At 40.3% G+C, this 23,622-nt stretch overlaps 4 protein-coding genes across 5 annotated transcripts; 2 read left to right on the top strand and 2 right to left on the bottom strand.

The window, feature by feature from the left end:
• Nucleotides 1-1,251: 1,251 nt before the first annotated feature.
• ano8a (anoctamin 8a) lies at nt 1,252-4,737 on the top strand (the record flags this gene model as incomplete). Its single annotated transcript, XM_005939325.2, is given in 6 exon segments — nt 1,252-1,749; nt 1,990-2,142; nt 2,221-2,412; nt 2,520-2,651; nt 2,864-2,974; nt 3,383-4,737. Coding segments are annotated over 6 exon segments (1,749 nt in total), but the record flags the coding sequence as incomplete, so codon positions are not given.
• A 734-nt stretch (nt 4,738-5,471) lies between these two features.
• LOC102300859 (DET1- and DDB1-associated protein 1) lies at nt 5,472-10,126 on the bottom strand. Its single transcript, XM_005939323.3, has 5 exons — nt 9,770-10,126; nt 9,444-9,524; nt 9,228-9,279; nt 7,621-7,682; nt 5,472-7,495 (listed from the first exon to the last, which is right to left on the bottom strand). Exons 1-5 carry the CDS (start codon nt 9,776-9,778, stop codon nt 7,391-7,393), a joined length of 309 nt encoding a protein of 102 aa, XP_005939385.1. The 5' UTR covers nt 9,779-10,126; the 3' UTR covers nt 5,472-7,390.
• Nucleotides 10,127-13,311: 3,185 nt separating this feature from the next.
• On the bottom strand, nt 13,312-15,150 carry mrpl34 (mitochondrial ribosomal protein L34). 2 transcript variants are annotated; one of them, XR_006055258.1, is made up of 3 exons: nt 14,975-15,150; nt 13,543-13,948; nt 13,312-13,430 (listed from the first exon to the last, which is right to left on the bottom strand). XR_006055258.1 is itself a non-coding variant. In XM_014339112.2 (2 exons), exons 1-2 carry the CDS (start codon nt 15,028-15,030, stop codon nt 13,633-13,635), a joined length of 372 nt encoding a protein of 123 aa, XP_014194598.1. In that variant the 5' UTR covers nt 15,031-15,150; the 3' UTR covers nt 13,312-13,632. The 2 variants fall into 2 exon arrangements, 1 of the variants encoding a protein (XP_014194598.1); XM_014339112.2 differs by having other exon boundaries at nt 13,312-13,948.
• A 1,680-nt stretch (nt 15,151-16,830) lies between these two features.
• On the top strand, nt 16,831-23,622 carry LOC102301981 (protein ABHD8). Its single transcript, XM_005939326.3, has 5 exons — nt 16,831-17,325; nt 19,554-20,383; nt 20,483-20,653; nt 20,806-21,022; nt 21,137-23,622. The coding sequence occupies exons 2-5, from the start codon at nt 19,563-19,565 to the stop codon at nt 21,347-21,349; spliced, it is 1,422 nt and encodes a 473-aa protein (XP_005939388.1). The 5' UTR covers nt 16,831-17,325; nt 19,554-19,562; the 3' UTR covers nt 21,350-23,622.

A 23,622-nucleotide genomic window follows, 5' to 3' on the forward strand; every position in this document is an offset into this window, starting at 1 on the left:
ATACACACACACACACACACACACACACACACTGTGTGATGTCAACAGCTAAGCAACTTGAATTTTTATTGTTGTTTCCTTTTGAAGGGGTGTTTTTCCCAACTGGAAACTAATTATGCCAACAGCACATGAATGCAGCATTAGTAGAAATACTTATTTTTTTATTAAAAAAGCACTACACACCCAAAAAAGGTATTTTATCCCCAAAATTCTTATAAATACAATATGATAATAGTATGCTATGTTATATTATAGTAAATATTACTGCTGTCTTATAGGTGAACCATTTTTTCAAATGTGCAAAGGTTACATTAAGGCAGGTATTTTGTTTGAGTCTACAAATTCTGAGTGAGTGAACATAGACTCACGTGGCAAAGTGTAAGGCTACAATCCAAAGTCACTGTTTAGGTGAGAGATTTAATGTTAGTTGTGTAATACCGTATAAAGGTCTTCAGCTATCCCTCATTTTTTTGTATTTTGCCAATACAATAGATGCTGTGATTTCTTTAAACTTGCAAACAACAATGAAAGTACAGTAGATGAAGCAAAAACCAGTTTGTTCCAACAACCTCAAAAGTCAATATTTGATATGACCACTTTATTTTTCAGTACAGCCTGAACTCTCCTAAGAAAGCTTTCTTCAAGCAGTCATCAGGAGTAGTTCTCCAGGCTTCTTGAAGGACCTTCAAAGATCTTCTGATGTAGGGTGCCTTTTGTTCCATTATCTGTCAAAATGATAATGATTCTGAAACGGTCTGTCTGCAGTAGATTGTTTTTAAGCCTGCAACTTGGCACACAAAAAGAAATTGGTCAGGTACAAGGACTGAGTGAAAAAGCAGCCAATGTCTAAAGAAAAGGTTTGGAAGACCTTTAGAAAGCCTGGAGAACTACTGATCCACACCAGTTTAAAACAAAAATTAGAAACAAGTCTATTCCCTTCTGAGTCCCAGAGGGATCCCTGTCAGTCACAGTGCAAACGATGCACGGTGCAGAAGTAAATTTAAAGAATTGAGGGTTGCTCAAGACTATTGCACAGCATGGCATAATAATGAAACACTGCATTTGTTGCCCTAAACTTTAAATCATACAAGATCAAAGCTTTAACAGCAACACCCACAATTTCTTGAACTAAGCACCAGTTTATTATGAATCCCAGAGTCTGTTTTTTCTTTTACTCAACAATCACTGGGTCTTGCTTTGATGTCATTCTTACATTCAGCATAGTAACAGATCCCGTCCTTCTCTTCACAGATGCTAGCTACTCTACTGATTTTCCGCCAGTTCTTACAGAACATCAAAGAGGTCCTTCAGCCTTACCTGTATGAGCAAAACAAGCTCGGTGTGTTCACTCCAAAGGTGCTGTGGGAGCTTCTCCAAGCCATCGTGCTCAAATATGGCCGCCTGGCTCTGGGAAAGGCTCAAGCTTCAATGACATCCTATTCCTTTCTGAGTCCCAGAGGAATTCCTGTGAGTCACAGTGCAAACGGTAACCCAGAGCCAAAGAGAAGAGGAGATCTGAAAGCAGGATTCAGGCTGACAGAGGAAGAGTGGGACATGACAGACAGTGCCATGAAGCAACGTAAAGTCAGCTTCACCGAGAAGGTCGACTACCAGGATGTCACAATGGACACGCAGGCAGCAGATGACAGCTCCCTAGAGGACAGTCCCACGCTGGTGGAGGAGGGCATGGATCCTTCCAGTATTTTTGATAGCTGCGATGAGGACAGTGATTGTGAAGTGCTGCCTCAAGTATGTGGTTTTCTTAATTGAACTGTGTATCAGATTCTATTGCTGCTTCGTATTCTTGCCGTATGTCTTTAAGATGCAAAATTGACATCCTTTGCTTTAATAGGTATCAAAGGTCTCAATATTACACTGTGCTGTTTGAGAGTCATTTATCTCACAATATCACAACTAAAGTATGCAATGCAAAGCTATAGAATTAAAGCTCCTGTTACTAGATTAGCAGTCTAATATTTACTTTAGCAGGACACCAAAGACAATACCACCTCTGTCTGTCAGAGAAGAAGGAATGTGGGGGAGGGCAATGATGACAAGAAATCATGGATCGATCCACCGGAAGAGCCAAAAACTGTCACTCTGACCCAGGCCGAGATTGAGAGTTGTATGCAGACATACGAGGTAGGACGACACTTAAACTGAAAATAATTTAACATTTAATAGAAATTTTGTTGCTTAATGACAACTTGACCCTGACAGGACACACTTCAGGACTACCAGGAGATGTTCATTCAGTTTGGCTATGTGGTGCTTTTCTCTTCTGCGTTTCCGCTGGCGGCCATGTGCGCCCTTATCAACAACATCATCGAAATACGCAGCGATGCCCTGAAGCTCTGTACCGGCCTGCAGAGACCGTTTGGGCAGAGGGTGGAGAACATAGGACAATGGCAGGTCAGTGTGTGTCATGCTTTGAAAAATGTCAGAAAAGCCTCCAGGCTCCAGTGTGCACAGCAGGGGCATCTGATAATATGTAAATATCTCTCCCTGTGTGTCACCAGACTGCGATGGAGGCCATGGGCTTGATAGCCATTATAGTTAACTGCTACCTTATTGGTCAGTGCGGGCAGCTTCAACGTCTGTTCCCCTGGCTTAGTCCTGAAATGACCATCATCTCCATCGTCCTATTGGAGGTATTTGCAGTCGTGTAGATTTGGCAGGGAAGACCTTTGTTTGTTTTCTGTAAATGTGGAAAATGATATTTTCTTATATTTATTGTGATTTTTGGTATTTGTATGACATGTTCAATAGAAATATTAAAGACAGGCGGGAGTGGGAGAATGCCATTGTGCCTTGGTGGAACTGTGTGTTGAGAGTGTCCCTTTGTGGTCTTGGTGGTTTACAGCACTTTGCAATCCTCCTAAAGTACATCATCCATGTTGCCATCCCTGATATCCCTGGCTGGGTAGCAGAAGAGATGGCCAAGCTAGAGTACCGACGAAGGGAAGCTTTCAAGGTATAACTGTGATAGCTTGAAAGACCTTCGGCCAACGTAAGGCTTGCTGTTGGCTGCATACTGTGTCATGTCTTTGTATATCTCTACATTTGTGCCCCTTGGTGCCTCATGGTGTGCATTATCCAACAATGCACACCAGTGAAGCCTTTTCTGATTGTAATGAAGAAGTAACTGTATGTGTTTGTCTGTATAGTCTTGTTGGCATCTTGTCTTGATGATAAGTCTCATTATAGAGATAGCAACACAACTATGAGCCAAAATGGGAAAAAAAATCTAGATATTTGTATTTATGTTTGCATTTCATCACTGTTAGCATATATATTTTAAATGGATAATATTTCAATGTGTATTTCTATATGTATTTATCCCTCATCTTCTCTCTTTAATGTCAAACTTCTCCCTCTTTAGAAGCATGAGCTGCAGGCCCAACAACACTTCCAGCAGCAGCTCAGGCGCCGGCGTGAAGAAGAAGAGCTTCAGCGTCATGCTGAGCTGCAGGCCGAAGCCCGTCAGGAGAGTGACTGCCATAAGGCAGACACCCAGCACCAGCATCACCATGACAAAACACAAGTAAGCAAGCCAGGGGACAAGCCCAAGAGACCAAGCTCTCTGCTGGGAAACAACAATGTGATGAAGCTTAAGCAGATCATTCCTCTTCAGGGGAAGTTCTCCTCCGGCACGTCACGCTCACCGGCTCAGTCCCCAACGGGAGGCGAAGCAAAGCTCCCGGGATTTCTGAAGTTCTTGAAGTCACCTGAGGTGAAAAAAGAGCCAGCAGTGGCAGTTGGAGCCATGCAGGGGTCAACAGTGACCTCTTCAGTTCCCCCTAGTGGCCAGGAGAGGTCACAATCCCCCAACCGGACATTCAGTCCTGGGAAGCTGTTCAGCTTCAGCAAGTCAGAGGGTACTGTGGTGTGCGCAAATGGGACACAGCTGACCACCCAGGCTGCTAACACTCAACCCAGTAGGGTTGAGTTAAACACATCCTCAGAGGAATTACCCTCGAATGAGTCAGATAAAGTTGAATCGAAACAACTGACTGATTTAGAAAGCTCCAACTCAAAGACTTAATAAATGATCAGCCAAACCAGTGTATTATTATAAAGTGGAGAGCAGCATACAAGTGACATTGATGCACCTGCACTGCAGGAGAACAGTCATGAGGACCACATGTAAAGTCAGCGAGGATTAGACTTTCACACTTCATGCAACTTACTTCTCACAAAACATTAAACTGTATCTATTAACACTCGACTATCTAACTTCCATGTAAAAATGTACAGTAAGCATAACTCCTTGAATGGAGCTTGAGTAACCTTTAATGAAGGTTCAATTACTGCATGAGTGGTTTTCAACAGCACCAAAACACACTGTATTGATGTGAACGATAGTTTCCCCCCCCTCAATTTCCAGGACTTTATCACCAATGAGCCCTTTTGTCAGATGTCACGAGCAGCAACTTCCCATTCTGTGTTTATTTCTCCTTCATTTTGATGCCTGTATAAAATGCATGTTGCATTATGTGCATGCATTACTTCTCCATTATGTCTTTTGAGTTGTGAAGCACTTTCAAAGCCATTGTATTCCTCCGCAATAGGTCAGATTTATTCACTGTGACCATAAAAAAAATATTCTATTTTTCTTAACTTTGATTTTCTATGAATTATTTTACTACATAAATTAGTGAATGTACTTCCTTGATGCAAATAAATCTCACTTTAATAAACGCCCATCGAGAAATAAAACACTCACTGTATGACTGACCGCGCTGCTGGATCAATTTCTTTGCTGGATGTAGGGCCTTGAATTAAAACGCTCATATACATTCAGAGGCCAGTTTATTAGGTATATCTGTTCAACTGCTTGTTTAGCCATGCAGACATAGTCCAGATGAACTGCTGTAGTTCAAACTGAGCATCAGAACGGGAAAGGAAGGAACACATGGTTGTTGTTGCTAGAGGGGTTGGTCTTAGAGTATTTTGGAAACTGAGCTGATAGGTAGGCAATAGTAACTCAAATTATCAGGATCTCTGAATGCACAACATATCAAACCTTGAAGCAGATGGGCTACACAGCAGAAGACCAAAGCGGGTGTGATTGTTGTCGAGAAAAGAACAGGAAAGTGAGGCTACAATTTGCAAAGGTTAACCAAAACTGGACAATAGAAAATTTGAGCAATTTCCATTTTGCAATAATTGTGTGATCCTGTCATGTCAATATGGACCAAAACCTCTGAAATATGCTTCCAGCCCTTGGTTGGATCTATGCTGTGGAGAATTCAGGCATTTCTGAGGGTACAAGTGGGTCCAACCAATTATTAAAAGAACTGTACTTAAGTGGTCATTGGTGTATTCTCTTATATAAACATGGTATTAAAGCTTTCAGGTGCCAAGCTATAAAAAAAATAAACAAGTGTTTAAAGTGTTGTATATTACCTGCATATTTGCACATGCAATCAGAAAGAAGGATCTTTCTTCAGTTTCACCCAAAGACTGGCTGCTGATTACAGAGTCATCTTTACTGCATGTCACAGAGCAATCTATACAAGAACATCCAAAACTGACAATACAGTTATACAATCAACTCAAAGCAAAACAACAAACTTAATCAAGTGATGGAATACAAACCATAAGACATCAGGAGAAATGGGTGACTCTTATATGAAGCTAAAGAAAATACACTGCCTCTTTCAGGTTTAAAGTAGTACTTGTGAAATCTATGTGTACTCTCATTCCACTGACCTGCACAAGCGACGAAAGTGAACATTCATGAGTCAGACACACTGATAAAACCTCTGAAAGATGAAATACACAAGTCTATCACCCACTTTCTCTTAAATAAAGTGGGCGTTTAAACAGACAGCACTTGCTTCTGGCCAAACATCAAACTGCCCAGGAACAGCTCAACCAACACAAAGAGCCCAAAGCACTGACCCATCCCTTAAATTCCACACACTCAAAGCTGTTGCACGAGGGGGGATCGACATGACATAAGGTCAGTTTTAATTTGTGGCTGGCTCGTGTACACTGTAGCAGGTTAAACTTTTCAAAAGGTATTTCTTACCTAAGGTGCAAAAACGCAGCAAATTAGTTAAATGCTTTTGTTTCATTTACAGAAACTCCCTACAGCATAAAAGTTGTCTTAACAATTTGAGGATAACTACAGCTAGCTTGGGAAAGACAAAATTGGAGTGAGTCTTGTTACCTGATAAAAAGGTGAGGGCAATCACAATACACATACTGTACAAATATACAAGATTCGCAGAGCCATGGGAGCAGCTTCACTCTTCGCAATGTATGTACTGAACCTTGTTGATCCAAATATATTTCCTCAACATGGCTCAAATGACTGACGTGTTTAAGCACATGAGAACAGCACATTTACATCTAGGATGCTCAGTAGTCCCTCAAAACAACAGTATGGCTAAAGTGTAAATTTACACATATTCAGTCAAATACTGTGCTGATGGTGCCATTACAAAGATCCAACTGCTGAAGTATTAAGAAGCTGAGATTTTAGCTACAAAATATGTACAAGTAAAAATTGCATCCTCTAGTATAAATATTGGCTTGGATGTTTTCTTACACCAAAGTCCATCCAATTCTGCAGTGCTTAATCTTCCTGAAACACAATGTAAACCAAGGGGCACCCTAAGACGCAAGTGGAAACACACTCATTTCCACATAAGGCAATAAATCATTATAGTTATTATTCATCGGGAGAAAAACATTTCTTCAATCACTCGTCTTGTTTCTGCAACACAGCTCATAAAAACAAACCCTGAATCTAACGCTAAACCTGAACCACTATTAAAATAATTATTTCCACTTATTGTAATAGCAGTAATCTTTAAAAAGATTACCTAAAATGACATAAGTAACAACAGAAATTGTTCATAATTCAAAAATGTAAGTTCCTGATTGAAAAATATCCACAAGGTCATCTCACAGCACATGCACATTTCAGATATGTGTGAATTACTGCAACTGTAAACCTTTAAAGGGTCAGCCCAAAAGTTTTTTTTGTTTTTTTTTAAATCCCTGGCATCTTTAAATAAAAACTACATGGGTGTAAGTGGAATAAAACCACAGGGACTGAGCAATAAGGAGGTAGATGTTTGATCATTTTAAGACTACTATGAAAAGAAAAAACAAACCTCTGAAGTAGAAGTACGGCCTCCTCAAAGTGAAGAAAACAATGCATGAAAGCAGTGAATAAACTGAGGAAAAAGGTATTTGGTTAAGGAGGAGCTCTAAAGTCAAGTCCAAACATTAAGAACAACTTGACAGCTGTGGTCTGAAATCAAACTGCTTGTGCAGCTGTGGCAAACTTGTTTGCAAACATGTATTTTGCAGCGGCTCGTGCATTTTGTCTGAGTGGGTCAGTCTCTACTCAGAGAATCGATGGCGCAGCAGTTTATGAAGCTTCATTCGGCTCTCTGTTGTCTGTTCTTGCAATTTTTCGTGGAGGTGCCGTGTTCTCCCCTTCTGTTGGTTCCTGTTCTCGCTTTTTTGCCGCATTCTGATGGAGTAAGGAAAAGGACATTAACCACTGAACTACAACATAATGGAGACGTGCCATCATAGACAATATAGTTAGCAGAAACTGCTTCCTCCATTAGATGAACGATATTTAAAAGCCTTTACCTTTTTATCCCACTGTTGATGTAGATATCGTAATAAGATGTTTGTCTTCTCTGTGACTATGACTGAGGAACAAAAACACAGAGATAATCTGATCATGAGAAACACAAAAGCACACAATGCAAAAAGAGAAAACAAATGTAGAAATGCATAGTAGATGCAGAGTGTTTATGTAGAGTGACTTTTGGGGAAGATGCAGACATCAATGTTTAGGGAATAAAAAGAATTGTGATATCAATGTATCAGCCAATAATCTCTAAATGCATAAATAGGTAGACAATATATTTGAGTCAAAGTGAACATGTTAAATGATGAGCCATCTCCAACCATATAGAGCATTTTATAAATGATTTTACTTGACTGCACACATCTAATGCCTACTGCTGAGAGTAACAATATGAGACATCATATACAGTGATGTGAAAATGTATTTGCCAGCTTCCTGATTTCTTTGTTTGTTTGTTTTTTACCCCTTTCCCTGTCTTGATGCATGCTCAATCATCCAGGTAAGTACATCCCAAAAGGTTGATTCTGTTCATCTGGATGTAGCATTTTCAATGAGAGAACGTTTTGTCACTTGGATGAGTGACCTCCTCAGTCTCAGCTGTGTTCAGCAGGAACTACAATCAAATCTCTGTGACAATTGGTAATGAGTCTTTCACATTGCTGTGAACTTGCTGAGTAATTTGGCCCACTCTACTTTGCAGAATTGTTTTAATTCAGCCATATTGGAGGGGTTTCTACCATGAACAACCTGTTTAACATCATGCCAAAGCATCTCAACTGGATTTACAGTAAGTCTAGACTTTGACTAGTCCACTCCACTCAAACACCTTTTTTTTTTAGCCTTTCAGAGGTGTATGTTTTGGATCATTGTCCTGCTGTATAAATCAAGTAAGCTTGAGCTTCAGAACAAAGTTATAGCAGGACATTATCCTTCAGCGTTTTCTGGTATAGAGCAGAATTCATGTTCCATCTGTTACAGCAAGTTGTCCTGAAGCAGCAAAGCAACATCAGACCGTGACACTACCACAACCATGTTTGACTGCCGATATGATGCTGCTTTTATTAAATGCTGTGTTAGTTTTATGCCATACGTAATGGGACACTCCTGGGAAGGTTCACCACTGTTTTCCCAAATTGTGGACAATGGCTGTCATTGTGGTTCAGTGGAGTCCCAGCCTTAGAAACAACTTGTAACCAAAGACTGATAGAGGTCAGTGACTTTGTTTCTCTGCTGTTTTTTTAGATTGTTTTATAATGTGTTCCTTTTTGAGATTTTTATGCCTGCACAGGGGTTGGGGCAATTACTTTTTCCACACAGGGCTAAGCAGGCTTCCTCTGACAAATGATCAGTTAATTAAGTGGATATTGTATTTACTCAGTCATTTACTTTGACTAATATTAAAATTCGTTTAATGATCTGAAACATGAAAGTGTGCCAAATATGCAAAAAGAAAGAATATGAAACAAAGAAGGGGCAAATGCTTTTTCACAACACTGTAAGGTGATACTGATAAGCCTATGACAAGTTGACATCAGTCCAAAGTTTAGCAATCTGTGAGAAAGAACGTAAAAGCCTAGAGGCCATTCACTGGGTGTGTACTTACTCTGCTCTGAGGGATAATCCCGAGTTGGAAGATACACAGATGGTCGACGGTTCTACCAAAAGAAAAAGAAAGAATAAGACAGAGGTCCAAGTTAGTCTATTATTGTTTAAACTGCTTCAGACATCAATAAAGGCATCACAACATGACAAAACGTTCTTGAGCTCAGATTAGAAATGAAAACATCTGAGCATAATGAGAAACACAAGCATCACTCACTGAGGCTTTGCACACAGAGTCTGCATGGAACCTGCTGAAGTTGTTTTTGTTGTAGACGGGCAGTCCCTTCAAGAAATCTCTCTGTATACACAACAGAAAAATAAGACGATAAACACTTAAGTGTAACTGCAGCTGCGACACACATACACTACCAGATGTAAAACACACTCAGGCAGGTTGCACAAACAACTCCTGCCCTTCACATTTATCAAGGTGACGTATTTGTAACGTGACAGACTATTTACAACACGTCGCACTTGCTACAACAAGCAATTCGACGCAATAGCAACTTAAACAGTTCAGGAATTAAGTATCTATGAACCAACCTTCTCCATTTCTGCCTGCGTCGTGCTCTTCGTCTCTTATTGAGCAAAGCACGGTGAGGGTGAAAACCAGCAAATGCTACTGCTTTAGCTAGCTAGCTACTAAGCCTTGTTTTTGTCGAAGCCAAGATACCGAACTGTTTACCCGTTCAACGGCGCCTGCTACAAAACATAAACTACGTTTGATATGATTGCATCGCGTCACTTCAGTCAGGTAGAAAACTACCACTCGTGTAACTACAAAAACGCCGAGTTTTAGGGGCTTTTTGGCCGCCAACTTGCTACTATTTTAAAACTCCATATTTGTTGTTCGTCTCTTATGGGCGGCTATCTTCTAATACCCAGCCTATCTCATTGGCTGAGCAGTGACAGGTCTGGGAAAAGAGAGAAAGAGCAAGAAGCCGATTGGCCAGAAAGTCATGACGTAGAAGACAAATTCCCCAATACGACGCAGGTTATGGACGAGGGTGCTCATAAAAACAACACTACTTTCTCCACTATTCCTCCCGCACGTACACCGTTTATCAGCTTCTGGGGATCTGCACACAGAGGGAGGGAGTGTTAAAAACGCAGATTATACAGCAGCATAAAACAAGCTATAATAACAATAACATTAATTTAGTGATCGGACTGATTCCTGTCGTGTATATTCAGTTAAAATGAATTACAACAATGGTTTAAGAATATTGCAAGGGTGTTAAACTGTAAATGTTCAGCCCCCCCCCCCCAAAAAAAAAAAAAAACTAGACAAAGCCTACCTTTAAACTCATATTTGAAGAGCTACAACACAATTTAATTGATTTAAAACATTTAAACATTTGAATTCATTTCAGTTTTCTTTTAAATAGCACTAATTCACAACAATAGTCGCCTCAATATGTTTTATATTAGAATATTAGAAAGAAACCCTAACAATCAGATAGAGCAAGCACTTCATGGAAGAACTCTTTTTTACAGGAAGAAACCTCTGACAGAACCAGGTTCAGGAAGGGCCAGCCATCTGCCAAGACCAGTTAAGTGTAAGTGGAAAGAGAAGAAAGCAGAGAGACAGGACAAAAGACACACTATGGGAGAAAGAGCCAGAGTTTAATAATAACTAATGATTAAATACAGTAGTGGACAATAAACATACAGACTATTTGGGATTAAATGAAGGCTTTTCAGGGAGTTTTTAGGACAGCCTGAGAATAATGTATGACAGTCCAGCCTACCTTGGGATGTTCTGCTAGGTCTTGGCTGCAACCACCTTCAGTTGCCACTTGTTTGCGGGTCTCTCTGCCAACAGTTTTGTATATAATACCTGAAAGCATGCTCTGTTGGGTTGACTATTGAATAATACCACATCATTTTCTTTTGAGGAACTCTTTGGCTCATTATTCATTTGCACTGTGAAGCGCTGTCTTCATAAATGTATGAAGTGATTCTCAAAGTTTGGGCTGGGGACCCCTGGTGGGCTGCGAAGGTACTGCAGGTGGTCGGCAGCAATAACAAGTTCAGTTTGAAATTAAATCACTACCTACAGCTTCATATTTATATTTAGTATGAATTAAAATTGGTAATGGTACATAGTTAGTTTGTGACATTAGTCATTACTCTGACATTTACTGCTCTTGTATTGAAGTTTGTGTCCCAGTGGCAAGTGGGTCACGCACTGGCCTTAACACTTTGCATGTGACTGGGTAGCATTAACAATTTATAACCAACAGTCTGTGTTGGTCATGAATGTTTTTTGATTGCATTTTTCAAGGAAATAAATGACCTTCTCTTATATTTTGATTAGTGTAATGATTTAAGATTGGGATTTTCTGGATTTTAAGTGATATGTAGCAATCTTGATTTTGAAAATGGTTGAACTTGTTTTAGTGTCACTCTGACAAAAGATTTTTCTAATTTTAGAGATGTTGCACAAATGAATGAAGGCAGTCCTATATATTTGTTTGATGTGCTCACTCTAGAACATGTTGTGGTCAAAAATGAAACCACCTTGTTACTGGAGGCCAAGGTAATGCCATCCAGAGTAGGTATCTGATAACAGACCATATTTCTAAGATTTTTAGGGCCAAGTACTACAACCTCAGTTTTATCTGCATTTAGAAGCAGGAAATCAGAAATCATCCAGACCTTTATGTCTTTAACTAGAATCGTGTCATCTAGCTCTGTTGCTTAATAAAGCTGAGTGTCATCTGTATATGAATGAAAATATGGACACTTTTGCAGTGTTTTCTAATAATGTTGCCTAGGGGAAGCATGTACAATGTAAAAAGTACTGGTCAATGTTATACATGATTAACTTGTGTGTGAAGACTCCTCATTTACATAACCAAACTGTAGTCTATCAGTGCAGTGCAAAAGCAAGTGTGTAGTAAAATCTCTCTGTAGTTAAATACTGAGGTCTAATAGGAAAACATAGAAATAAAGTTTCCTGCCAGAGGCCAGAAAATCATTCATAACTTTCACTAGTGCTGTGCTATGATGCACTAAATCTTGGCACAAACTCTAACTCTGCAGCAAGCTCTTTAACAACTACTGTTTCAAGAGGGGTCAGTGTGGTCTAAAAGACAGATTGATGGTTAAGGGGAAGACATTATTGAAGTAAACTAAGATATATCAGCAGTTGCTGTTCTTAAAAACGCATCTGTGGCATGGCTGTGACTATTTTTGTAATGGTTACATTTTTATTTGTAAATAACTCATGAAGTCATTACTAGTTAAGGTTAAGGGAAATGTTTGATCAACAGAGCTTGGATTCTGTTCGCCTGAATGCAGTGCTGAAGAGAAACCTAGGGTTGTTCTTATTTGATAAATAGTAAGATGTCCTAGCTTTAGGGAGGACTTTTTTAGAGCAACAAACTATTTGTACAGCCTAAATGAAGACCTTCTAAATTAGATGCATGTTTGAGAGTTATACCAAGGAGTACAAAAGAGTAAAGTACTTCTGGTTCTGATTTGTTGGGATGTTCTGCTAGGTCTTGATGGCAGCCGCCTTCAGTTGCCACTTGTTTGTGGGTCTCCCTGCCTTTGGTTTTGTATATAATACCTGAAAGCATGCTCTGTCGGGTTGGCCATTAAAGAATACCACACTGTTTCCTTTTGACGAACTCTTGCCTTTTGCAGTATGCTTTGGGTCATTATTCATTTCCACTAAGTGTTATCTGATCACTTTTTATTGATTTTGTCACGGACTAATGACGAAACAGGGCCAATCTGGCCACAAAACTGATTGTTAGTCAATCGTCCAGTTAATTCTGAGCCTCTGTATCTGTCAAATATCAAAAAAGGAGCTTTTTGGTACAAACCAAAGGGCAATCTTTAGTTTTTTTAGACCACTGTTGTGACGTTTCATTTACTCAAGCACAATACACATTTATCAGATATGCAGAATAAATAATGTATATAGTTGTGTCAACTAAGGTAACACAGACTTATTTTTTTGCTGCAAATGAACTGATCATGCTCATGAGCACAGCGACTCTACAAAAGCCATTCTAAACAGGACAAAACTAACAGAAGTGAAGGTGGTATTTTCATTTTCAGGCCAACCATGCTGATTCTGGAAAATAATTTTATTATAGGAACATTTTTCTTTAAGTCAACAATGTTTACTCAAAAAGAAAAAGAAATGAAGTCACACAAATGTGCTAACACGTAATGACTTTGACCAAAACCGCCCTGACCAGAGAGGGTGGGCAAAACTACAGGGCACATTTACACTCTCAAGACCAATACTGTGGAACTGCCAGACCCACACCACACCCAGTATCACACCAGTTAACCCAATACACAAGTTCTTTGCTGCATGCTGAGCACCTTCAGCATATAAGAACCAAGGTCTGTTTCTTTAAAGTCAAATCTTCCATTGGGAACTTTCAGTGTGTGAGCGATTTCCGTCCTTTCAACATCCGCCGCAGAATCACTTCGATGCCTCCTTGTGAGCTGATCCTTTTGATCCAGCCGTGGGTTCTCTTTCGTTTGATGTTTTTGGGCTGATACTCGGTGCCTCTTTTCCGGGTCCGTACCTGCTGGTACTGCCAGGGAACCTGCTGAAACACTCCTGAACCTTCAGCTTGTGAAGAAATTGTATCTGAAGCTTTGAAAACCTGTGTTCTAGCAGCTGCTCCAGGACCAATCCAGCTGCTGAACGATCTAAGGTAAGAGGTTCCAGTTAGGTCTGCTGTGGGAATGCTGTTGGAAGAACAAAGATTAAAATGTTGTTGAAATATGTTACTCTAATTTCAAAATTATGCCACAATAATACAGTAACGTCGTGCAAGTTGTAAATCCATTTATCATAATGAAGTTTATGTGTACGGTTTCATTTTTTCACAACAGCATTATATCAGTTGTACTGCTTCAATATTTACAATAAAGGGGCTAATTAAGAATTTGCAAACAAAATTTAGTGCAGGTTGTCTTAAAGAGTGGTGGACCGGGGGCAATTATAACATCTTTTACATTTTCCTTGATAGCTCACAGACTACGTGAAATATACTGGTCATATTTTCATAAAAGAAACACACACACTCGTGTGTGTGTGTGTGTGTGTGTGTGTGTGTGTTATTGTAGAGTATACATTCAAGACATCCATTTCTGTTTTTCCAGAAACTTTACAACAGTTCTAGCTTCTACAAAATAGGTTTTAAGTCTTTGTGTTGAGTTATAAGTGCATTTTACTTGAATACGATATTTACCTGGGACAATAAAAAGGTTCCATGTTAAAATCTTGCATTATAGCAAACAACACCTATATTTAGAGTAGGCTGATCAACCATAATGAGCATGATCAAAGAAAGTTGGTCCCGCTTTGAATAACAGATCGCTACAACTGGCCCCGGTCTCCTCTACATAACATATGCAAGCAGAATACTGTACGGATAAAATAACTTGTGCAAAAATTAGAGCAGAAAAGTGTTTCAGTCACCCCCCAAAACTGTTTTTTTCTTTATAGCAAACATTATTACTCTGTGTTTTTCCCCATGCCCACACTGCTTATTCGCAATTAAACGTAACATCGCCTATAAATGTAAATCAGTAGTGTTTGGTTTAGCCATTGCTTGACTAAATAGAAGTTCCCATGAGTATCTATCCAGGTTAACTGCAACTAGCCATGCTGCTAACTGATTACCAAGCTAGCTTTTCAATGTTAGCCTCATAAAGAAACACTGTTTGCTTCGGGGTTAACCTCGCGTGCAAATAACTTAAGTCGCTTACCTACGCACGTGAGTTAGACCACGCAGTCGGGAAAATGAGGACAGCATAATGTTCATTTTGAGATATTTAGGAATGTACAGATGACACCGACATGAGAGCAATGAATGTCACAGGCAGGTCTGCTTCTTCTTCTTTGGTTTTGTTGAAAGACTGCAAAACTGAATACTGCCACCTACTGACCCCAGCGTGTAAGATCCACAGAAATGGTTACATTAAAATGAAGTATTTTTGGATATTACTCTGAGTCACGGTACAACTGCTTTTGGTCCCGTTGGACTGACTTTTATTTATTTTTTTTAGTTTTTACACCACATTTACGTTGGTGCAAGGTATTTAGCATTTGTATATTCTAACTGCTCTAATAGGGTGAATGACCCACCAGACATGTTATGAGTTTTACATTGCTTGTGCCAGGTTGAACCCCCTATCGCCTTAATTCAGCCTTAATTCTTCATGGCATAAATTCAACAAGGTGTTGGAAACATTTTTCTGGTCCATGTTGGCATGCGCATTACACAGTTGCTGCATATCTGTTGTTTTCACATCCATGGTCCTAATCTCCTGTTCTACCACATCTCAAAGATGCTCTTTTGGATTGAGATGTGGTGATTATGGAGTACAGTGAACACACTGTCATGTTCAAGAAAGCCATTTGAGATTATTTGACTTTAGGGTGTATTATTCTGCTGGGTGCAGCCTGAAGATGGATACACAGTGGCCTTAGCAATGAGATGGGCATAGTGATCAACAACAGTCATCTAGGCTGTGTGCTCAGTTCTTACTAAGGAGCATAAAATGTGCCCAGAAAACACCATTGTACCAACACCAGCCTGAATTGTTGATACCAGGCAGGGTGGATCCATGCTTTGGTCAAGATTTGGTAACATGTGTAAACTATGTCCTCATTTTCCTGTTCTTAGCTGAATCTGCAGTCTTCTGTAGCTTAACTGCTTCAAATCTTGGCATATTGTGCATTCAATAGTGCTCTCCTGCATACCTTGGTTATAAAGAGTAGGGATTTGAGTTACCATTGCCTTCCAATTAGCTCAAAGCAGTTCAGCCATTCTCCCCTGACCTCTCACATCAACAAAGCATTTTCTGTAAGAGAACTGCCGCTTATTAGATATTTTTTCATTTTCAGGCCATTCTTCCATGTTTTGGAAATCCCAGTAGATCAGCAGTTTCTGAAATACTCTGTCTGACAATAGCAACCATTCTACTTTCAAAGTCACTTAAATGACCTTTCTTCCTCACTCTAATGCTCAGTTTGAGCTTGTGAGCTTTAGATGTGAGAAGATGTTTTTATAATAAAGTTTCTGTATAGTCTATCCTGGCATGCTGACTGAGGAATCCTGAAAAGAACTGACGCACGTTTTGTTTTTAGGCCGGTATCAGTGATAAAGGCCTAATTTTTTAAAATTGAATTTTAATCGTCCAAAACACAGATACAAACAGATAAACCAATGATTATTTACGCCAAGCAATAAAACAAAGCACCCAGTTGGCTCACGGGCTCTCCGCCCAATAAACGTCACAGATTGCTTTCCAGTGACTGGCACTGGACTGTCACAGCAGCAGGCCTACCAATTTGCTATGTGAGTTCAAGAAGGGGGCACTGCTCGAAATGTGTTAGATTAAAACTGAAAGGTCACGTCTGTGAGGCAACAATAACTCGTTCTCAGGTGGCACTTTATGATCATAGTCCGCAATCAGATGTGGGATTTGAAATAAGACCCCACGCAGAGCCCCGACTGTGGTCACGTGCCAGCCCAATTAATTTAGATAAATTAGCCGGACAGTCATTTTTATCATTTGTCTCCTTTTCAGCGCCCAGGCAGGACCACACAGTCTTTCCCCTTTTTTTTCTTTCTTTTTTTGCTGGCCTGTCAGCCCTAGCAACAAGCAAACAGGCGCCTCTCATTGGCCTCCTCAATATACAACTGCTTTCTATTCGCCCTCCTCACCGCCACTCAGCAGCGAAAATACCCGAAGATTGCTGCTGGTGCTGCGGATTCAAGGGCAGCAGGGCTGGGTAGGGTCTGGCCCGAGTACGCAGTGGATGCAGAGGAAGCGAGAAAAACACGGGCGTCTGTTTTCGTAATGGGTATATCATTAAACTACCAGTGGCACTCTTTTATGGATGCATGCTTTATCTTCACTCCATGCCCCCCTGCGGTCTGTAATGACGGTCTAATTGGGCCAATAAGGAGCTTTTACTGTTTTGCAGCATCTCTAGCGTAGACAAATTGTTGCGCCAGATGCAACGCCGTTCTCGATACCGTGTGGTCGGCCCTTGACTGTCATCTTTGGGTGCAGGTTTCTCATCACCGTAATCACCAGTACTTCTGCAGGTAATGCAAATCTTTTGGTTTTGGTTTTGTTTTAGCTTTTTTTGTATTGCTCTGTGGCATCTGGATACCTGATGTTTACTGTGCAGCATATCAGCGCCAATAAACGGCTGCACGCATGATGCATGCATGCATTTCGCCTGAGACAGGATTAAAATAATAACAGATTATGAATAATACAAGCAGTATCATTCAAAGCGCACTATTTGTGAAGCCTAAAACTGTTATATATATAAATATTTATATAAACATTTTTGGTGCGCATATTTGTGAGTATTTGAATCTTATTGCGATGTATAAATTGTTTAAAATAATAATAATAATGTGTTGTTGTAGGAGCCAAGCCGCTAAATGTTTGTGAATCAGGCGTTTTTAACATAACGGTCTCATGTTGAAAATATAGGCCACTCACTTCACGTGCATCTTGCGCCTCACTCTGCTAGACTCTTGTTATGGAAATGCAGCAGCACACAGTGTACCGAATGTGTGTTACTGTAAGAGTTGGCAGGCCTGTCAACCTAAATATTCTGCAATGCAGACACACAAAACAAACAACTTCAACATGGCTGAGTAACCTTCAGCCCTGACTTTGGTCGAGGTTGGATGTCGCGGAAACCATTACATTGCACCCCACAGCCATGTTCCAGACCTGCTGGTGGGATTGGAGAATTGTAGGTCAGGAAGAGAAGCCCAGATTTAAGTGGGAGGACTGTTGGATTTGTGCTGCTGTAGTTTGTTTTGTGCCGATCTGTTGATTGTCGGTGGCCATGTAGAATATTTTTTATGTATGTGTTTTTGGGTTTTTTGTTTTGTTTTATTTTATTTTTGCAGACTAGCATGGTAATAACCTTGCTCTTTGGGGAGGATTTTGCTTCTTGTGTTGATGTTCTGTTTTAATGTAAGGTGTAGGGTGCTTGAAAAACTGGCACGTGCACAATATACAAAAATATACCTAAAGGATTTGTTTTTGTCAGATTTCCACAGACATCCACCAACAAATAATCATTCCCACTATTTACATTTTGTTTTTATATTTCTTTAAACCTGTCAAGGTACCAATCATTAAATATACTAAGCACCCAGCATGATTGGAAGACAATAAAGATGTAAACAACATGTACTATTTTGTACTTCTCAGTATACTTTGCCAAAACGCACATTAATATAGGGGAATGCACAAATATCCTACAATAATGCACATAATGCTAAATGGTGATGAGTTGCGAATGCAGCTCAACTCAAATGTTACAAGGGTTTTCAATTTGTGTGTAAAAATAAGGGTTCATTTTGCATCCAGTGAGATCACTTTGCATTCACACAAAAGTGTGCTGAATGATAGTGCAGATAATGCATACATAGTGCATAGACACAACAGCAGTTCCTTAAACAAGGAAACAAACAAGTAAACAATAAAGTCTCACCAGCTACTGAAGATGTGACTCAGCCTTGTGTGTTTCCTAGAGATAACTGTGTTTTGTATCAAAAGTGGGGACACTAACGTGTGTGTTTGTGCTGCTGACAGCAGACTGTCAAGCAGTGGCTGGACCTGAACGGAAACATAGAAACCAGCTCTCATCTCCCGCTGGAAAGAACGCAGTTTGGAAAACTGCTATCACGTTGTCGTGAGACACACAGTCCGCAGACATGTGTACAGTCATGCCCTCTGACTGGAGTTCTCTATTTATATATATCCTGATTCTGACCCTGTGAAATGGAGGGGTTATTAATAGCAGACATCTAGCTTGGCCTAGGTTTTTGACATGGTGTGTGGTGCAAATACTGCTTTGCAGTTGTTTGTTGAATGCATCAGAATGTCAAGCCAGGTGAGTCACTGAGGTGAGTGTGTTAGTAGAGACTTAAACAGCTCTGTTGGATATGATATTGATTTTGAAATGTGTTAAAGTACCCTTTATTTTGGCGTACTTTCTTTCTGGCTCTGGACTGATGAAGGATAAAGAAAGCCTTTTCATTGTGTCTCTGTTGCTAGGAAACAGCTTGGGTTCAGTTTTGTAGGAATCAAGCTGGGTCCAATTTCTTGCAGTGCAGCCAATGCCATTGGCAAAGCACTGCAAATGGAACAAGTTAGAATGCTTGAATGTTTGAAACTGTGACACTAAATGAGCTGTGAAAAGTAGGGCAAGACATGAAAAATATTTTTTTTCCCACATCTCAAAGGAAGCATCAGAGTACTGATATGTTTTATTTGTGTCTGTGTGATGTTGTTCCTGCAGGGAAACACCATGCTGACTAGCATCACTGAAGGGATACTGTGCTGCCTGACTGGGAAGACTGCCAATCTAGTCTTGCCCCTGGAGTCATCAGAACCCTCTGATGGTTTTGAGTATGTGGAGGTGAAACCTGGGAGGGTCCTGAGAGTGCGGCATATCGTCCCCGAGCGCCAACCCATAGAAACAGAAAAACAAGTTGCTGAAAAGGACAATGCAGATGTTGACTGTTATGATAAAGATTCTCCCATATCTAATAATGACGGCGACAGTGGCAGCATTGTCCACTGCAAGAGGAAGATCACAGTCTACCGAAATGGCCAGCTGGTGATCGAAAATCTCGGGGATGTTTTGCACTCTGAGATTCTGCAGTGTCAGGATGGGGATTTAGAGCCCTGCAGCACTGTAGAGGTGGAGCTTGCTGACTACAAAGACATAGCCTCTTCTCCAGACCCCAACCCTGTTCCTCCTCCAGTTCCTCCACCACCTGGGGAACATAAACCTGCTCCGCCTCCACGCCGCCGCCGTCGCAAACCCAAGCGCACAGTTTTAATAGACTCCAAGAGGATGATCTCGAGCTGCAAAGGAACGCACTCGGATGTAGCACTGTTCTTCGTGCATGGCGTCGGAGGATCTCTTGACATCTGGAGCAGCCAGCTGGACTTTTTCTCCCGCCTGGGCTACGAGGTCATTGCGCCAGATTTGGCAGGTCACGGAGCAAGCACAGCGCCACAGATTGCAGCAGCTTATACCTTTTATGCCCTCGCGGAGGACCTGCGAGCCATCTTCAAGAGATATGCTCGTAAACGCAACATTCTTATTGGGCACTCATATGGGTGAGGATTTGTGAGATGCTTGTGTTACGGGTCAGCTTAGAAAAGTCAGTGGCGTACAGTGATTAACATGCTGTACCTACCCCATTATATCTCTTCCAGAGTGTCATTTTGTACCTTCCTGGCGCACGAATATCCCGATCTGGTCCATAAGGTAGTAATGATCAATGGAGGGGGTCCCACAGCTCTGGAGCCCAGCCTCTGCTCCATCTTCCAACTGCCATCTTGTGTCCTTCACTGTCTGTCACCTTGTCTGGCCTGGAGCTTCCTCAAGTAAGATGCTGTGATGCTGCCAACAGTAGTGACACACTGTGACAGACAGATGTAATAGATAAATAATAGCTTGCTTAAAATGTTAACTAGCTTTAAAATGTACAGGAAAGAGATTTTGGTAAAGTTTTTTTCTTTCTTTTTCTAATCTTCAGAGCTGGATTTGCCCGTCAGGGTGCCAAAGAAAAGCAGCTTTTGAAGCAGGGCAATGCCTTCAATGTGTCTCCGTTCGTTTTGCGAGCCATGATGAGCGGTCAGTACTGGCCCGAGGGGGACGAGGTATACCATGCCGAGCTCACTGTGCCCATTCTTCTGGTTCATGGCATGTGTGACAAGTTTGTGCCCATGGATGAGGACCAGCGGATGGCAGAGGTATACCACACCTTTATCCAAACAAGAGCTATTTTGTTTCATTTATTAGTTATTGTCTCATAGCTTTGGATTCGGATCTGTTGTAAGATTATCCATTTTGGCTCTTGTTTTTAGATCCTCCTGTTCGCTTTCTTAAAAGTAATCGAAGAGGGAAGTCACATGGTCATGATGGAGTGTCCTGAAACTGTCAACACCCTCCTGCATGAGTTCTTTCTATGGGAGCCTGACATGTCAAGAAAAGGCAGCAGCAAGACAGACACAGAGAAGGCGATCGCTGCCAGTGACACTCTTCACACACTGAAAAACAGTAAACCTGTGAACAAATAACCATCAAGGCATAAAGTTTTATTAAAGAGCAAAGGAGAAGGCCTATTTTTCGGCAGTTGGCATGTATTCCTAAGGCTCCCAGGCTGAGAGCTGTTTAAAACAGGGTCACATCTTATGGATGTAGATGACCACTGGTGCTCTGAGATGAAGCGGGAAAGGACGTATGATGAGAGGGGCGGACGCCGATACACAGTCAGTTTCTGCTACGCTTTTCGATACCAGTTTGTCCTCCATCTCACCATGTTTGCAAACCAACACAAAGTCTGGAGGTAAAAGGCACCATGATTTGTGTATGAAATGTTTGTGGTGAAGAACTGACCGACGAGGCATAAAAGGCGTGAAACGCTGTTGGAATCGTCTCGCCTCCATCATATATATTCTGTAAAGTACTGCAGAAAAGAGCTCCTGTTCTACCTTAATAAAATGGCTAATTTATCCATTTTAACTCTGCTTTCAGTGGAAGAGAAGAAAAAAAAACATCAAACACAGTCAACCGAGGAATCAGGGAGGGTGAAGAGCAATTTATAACAGAATAATTGTGTTTGATTAAATGCAGACAGTGGAAAAATAGATTAAATGCATTAAATATACTACACTGTCCATGTAAAATGTGGATAATAACTGTGTCACATGCTTACATAAATGACAATATGATTGAAGGAGAAACACACACATACAAAAAAAATTTGTACCATATTGTTTTGGAACCACATTCACACAATATGCAGTGTACAGCATCTCAGACACACAATCTGACTGATTAACAAATGACAGAAGCAAGTAACTTTCCTTGCACTAAACTCAAAATCAAAAATGCTATGCGTCAGTATTAAAGTGTAACGATTTCATAGTTAATATTAAAACATAAAACAAACATCAAAGCCGAGAGAGATTCTCTTCCAGATTAACAGCCATTGCCTCGATACCATACATATATACACACACATATATATATATTATCCTAAGGATAAAAAGTACTGAGAGCCTGCATGAGTTCAGAGTATGGAAAGATATATACACAAGGGTTGTTTCAGACAGTTGCAATATATTGCCATAAATTCCCAGCACAATTGTCTTTTAATGAAATGGTTCCTCTCAGTGTGTAAGTATTATTATTGTTTATTTATTTCTGTTTTTATCCTGGCGTAACAGCAACAAACTGATAAAATGTTGTCTTAAGCTAATAACTGATCGCGAAACACGTGTGCGTTACCTAACCCTGCTGCTCCCCGTCCACCCTACACTGTATATCTACTCATGTCGGACTGAAGGAATGAGCAGGACGTGCTGCTCGCTGTTAGACATTCATTCGTGAATGTTGCTTTGTCTCATAGTGGGACAGTAAAGTGTGAATAAAAGCACAGTCTGATTCTCCCTGACAGTGCTTATCTGTTGACTGGATAGATTACTGTTATGTGTAACAGAGGATGTAAGTCAGAGGAAGCCCAAATATGAATCTGCCAAAGGCGAAAAATCCCCTTAACCTCCTAAGACCTGAACTCTTCCACGGCATGCATTTTTAGTTTCTCTTTGATATTTGGACATATTGGGGCCCGATGAACGTAAAAACAAAGAATTACTAGATTTTTTTTTTTACCTTATTTTTGTTTTTAAGAAAAATAAGAGCCACATATGAGCATATTCATTTAAAATTTCCTCGTAAGTGGATATCAGGACCTTGTAAAGCAAAATTGAGTATTTTGGTCTAAATAACCCAAAATGTGATGTCCACATATGTGGACGCAGGGTCCTAGGAGGTTAAGAAAAAAAACAACAAAAAAAAGGGACTTTTGTGCTCTTCATGCTGGTCTGTTATATATGCATTTTAAGAGAGAGTGCAGATGCGAGATGACTGGATTTATGCAACAGGAACAAATGAACAGAAATAGTTTGGGAATAAATGGAACCGGCTCTAAAACATTATATATTCTCTATGGACTTTATAAAAACCAACAAGTGCTGCTGATGCAAAGTACTGTATGTCTCTTTTGGTGTAAAAGGTCAGTAAAACTGTATGGACTACAGGGTGCACATGTACTTCTCCTTATGCTAAAAGTGTGCATATATAAATTGTCAGTGCTCATATGTGCTATATCTTTTTGTGGTTAACAAAATATGTTAATGTTATTGTGGCATTTATTCAAGGGAATCATATTATATGCACTGCCTGAATGTAGATGCATATAACATTATATAGCCTATTAAAACAATTGAATTCAGTGTATGAATGTGCCTTTCCTGGCATGAAATAAATCAGATGTTCCCAGTTAAAA

Source organism: Haplochromis burtoni, unplaced genomic scaffold, assembly GCF_018398535.1.
Source record: "Haplochromis burtoni strain Fernald_Lab_line unplaced genomic scaffold, NCSU_Asbu1 Contig_266, whole genome shotgun sequence".
NCBI lineage: Eukaryota > Metazoa > Chordata > Actinopteri > Cichliformes > Cichlidae > Haplochromis > Haplochromis burtoni.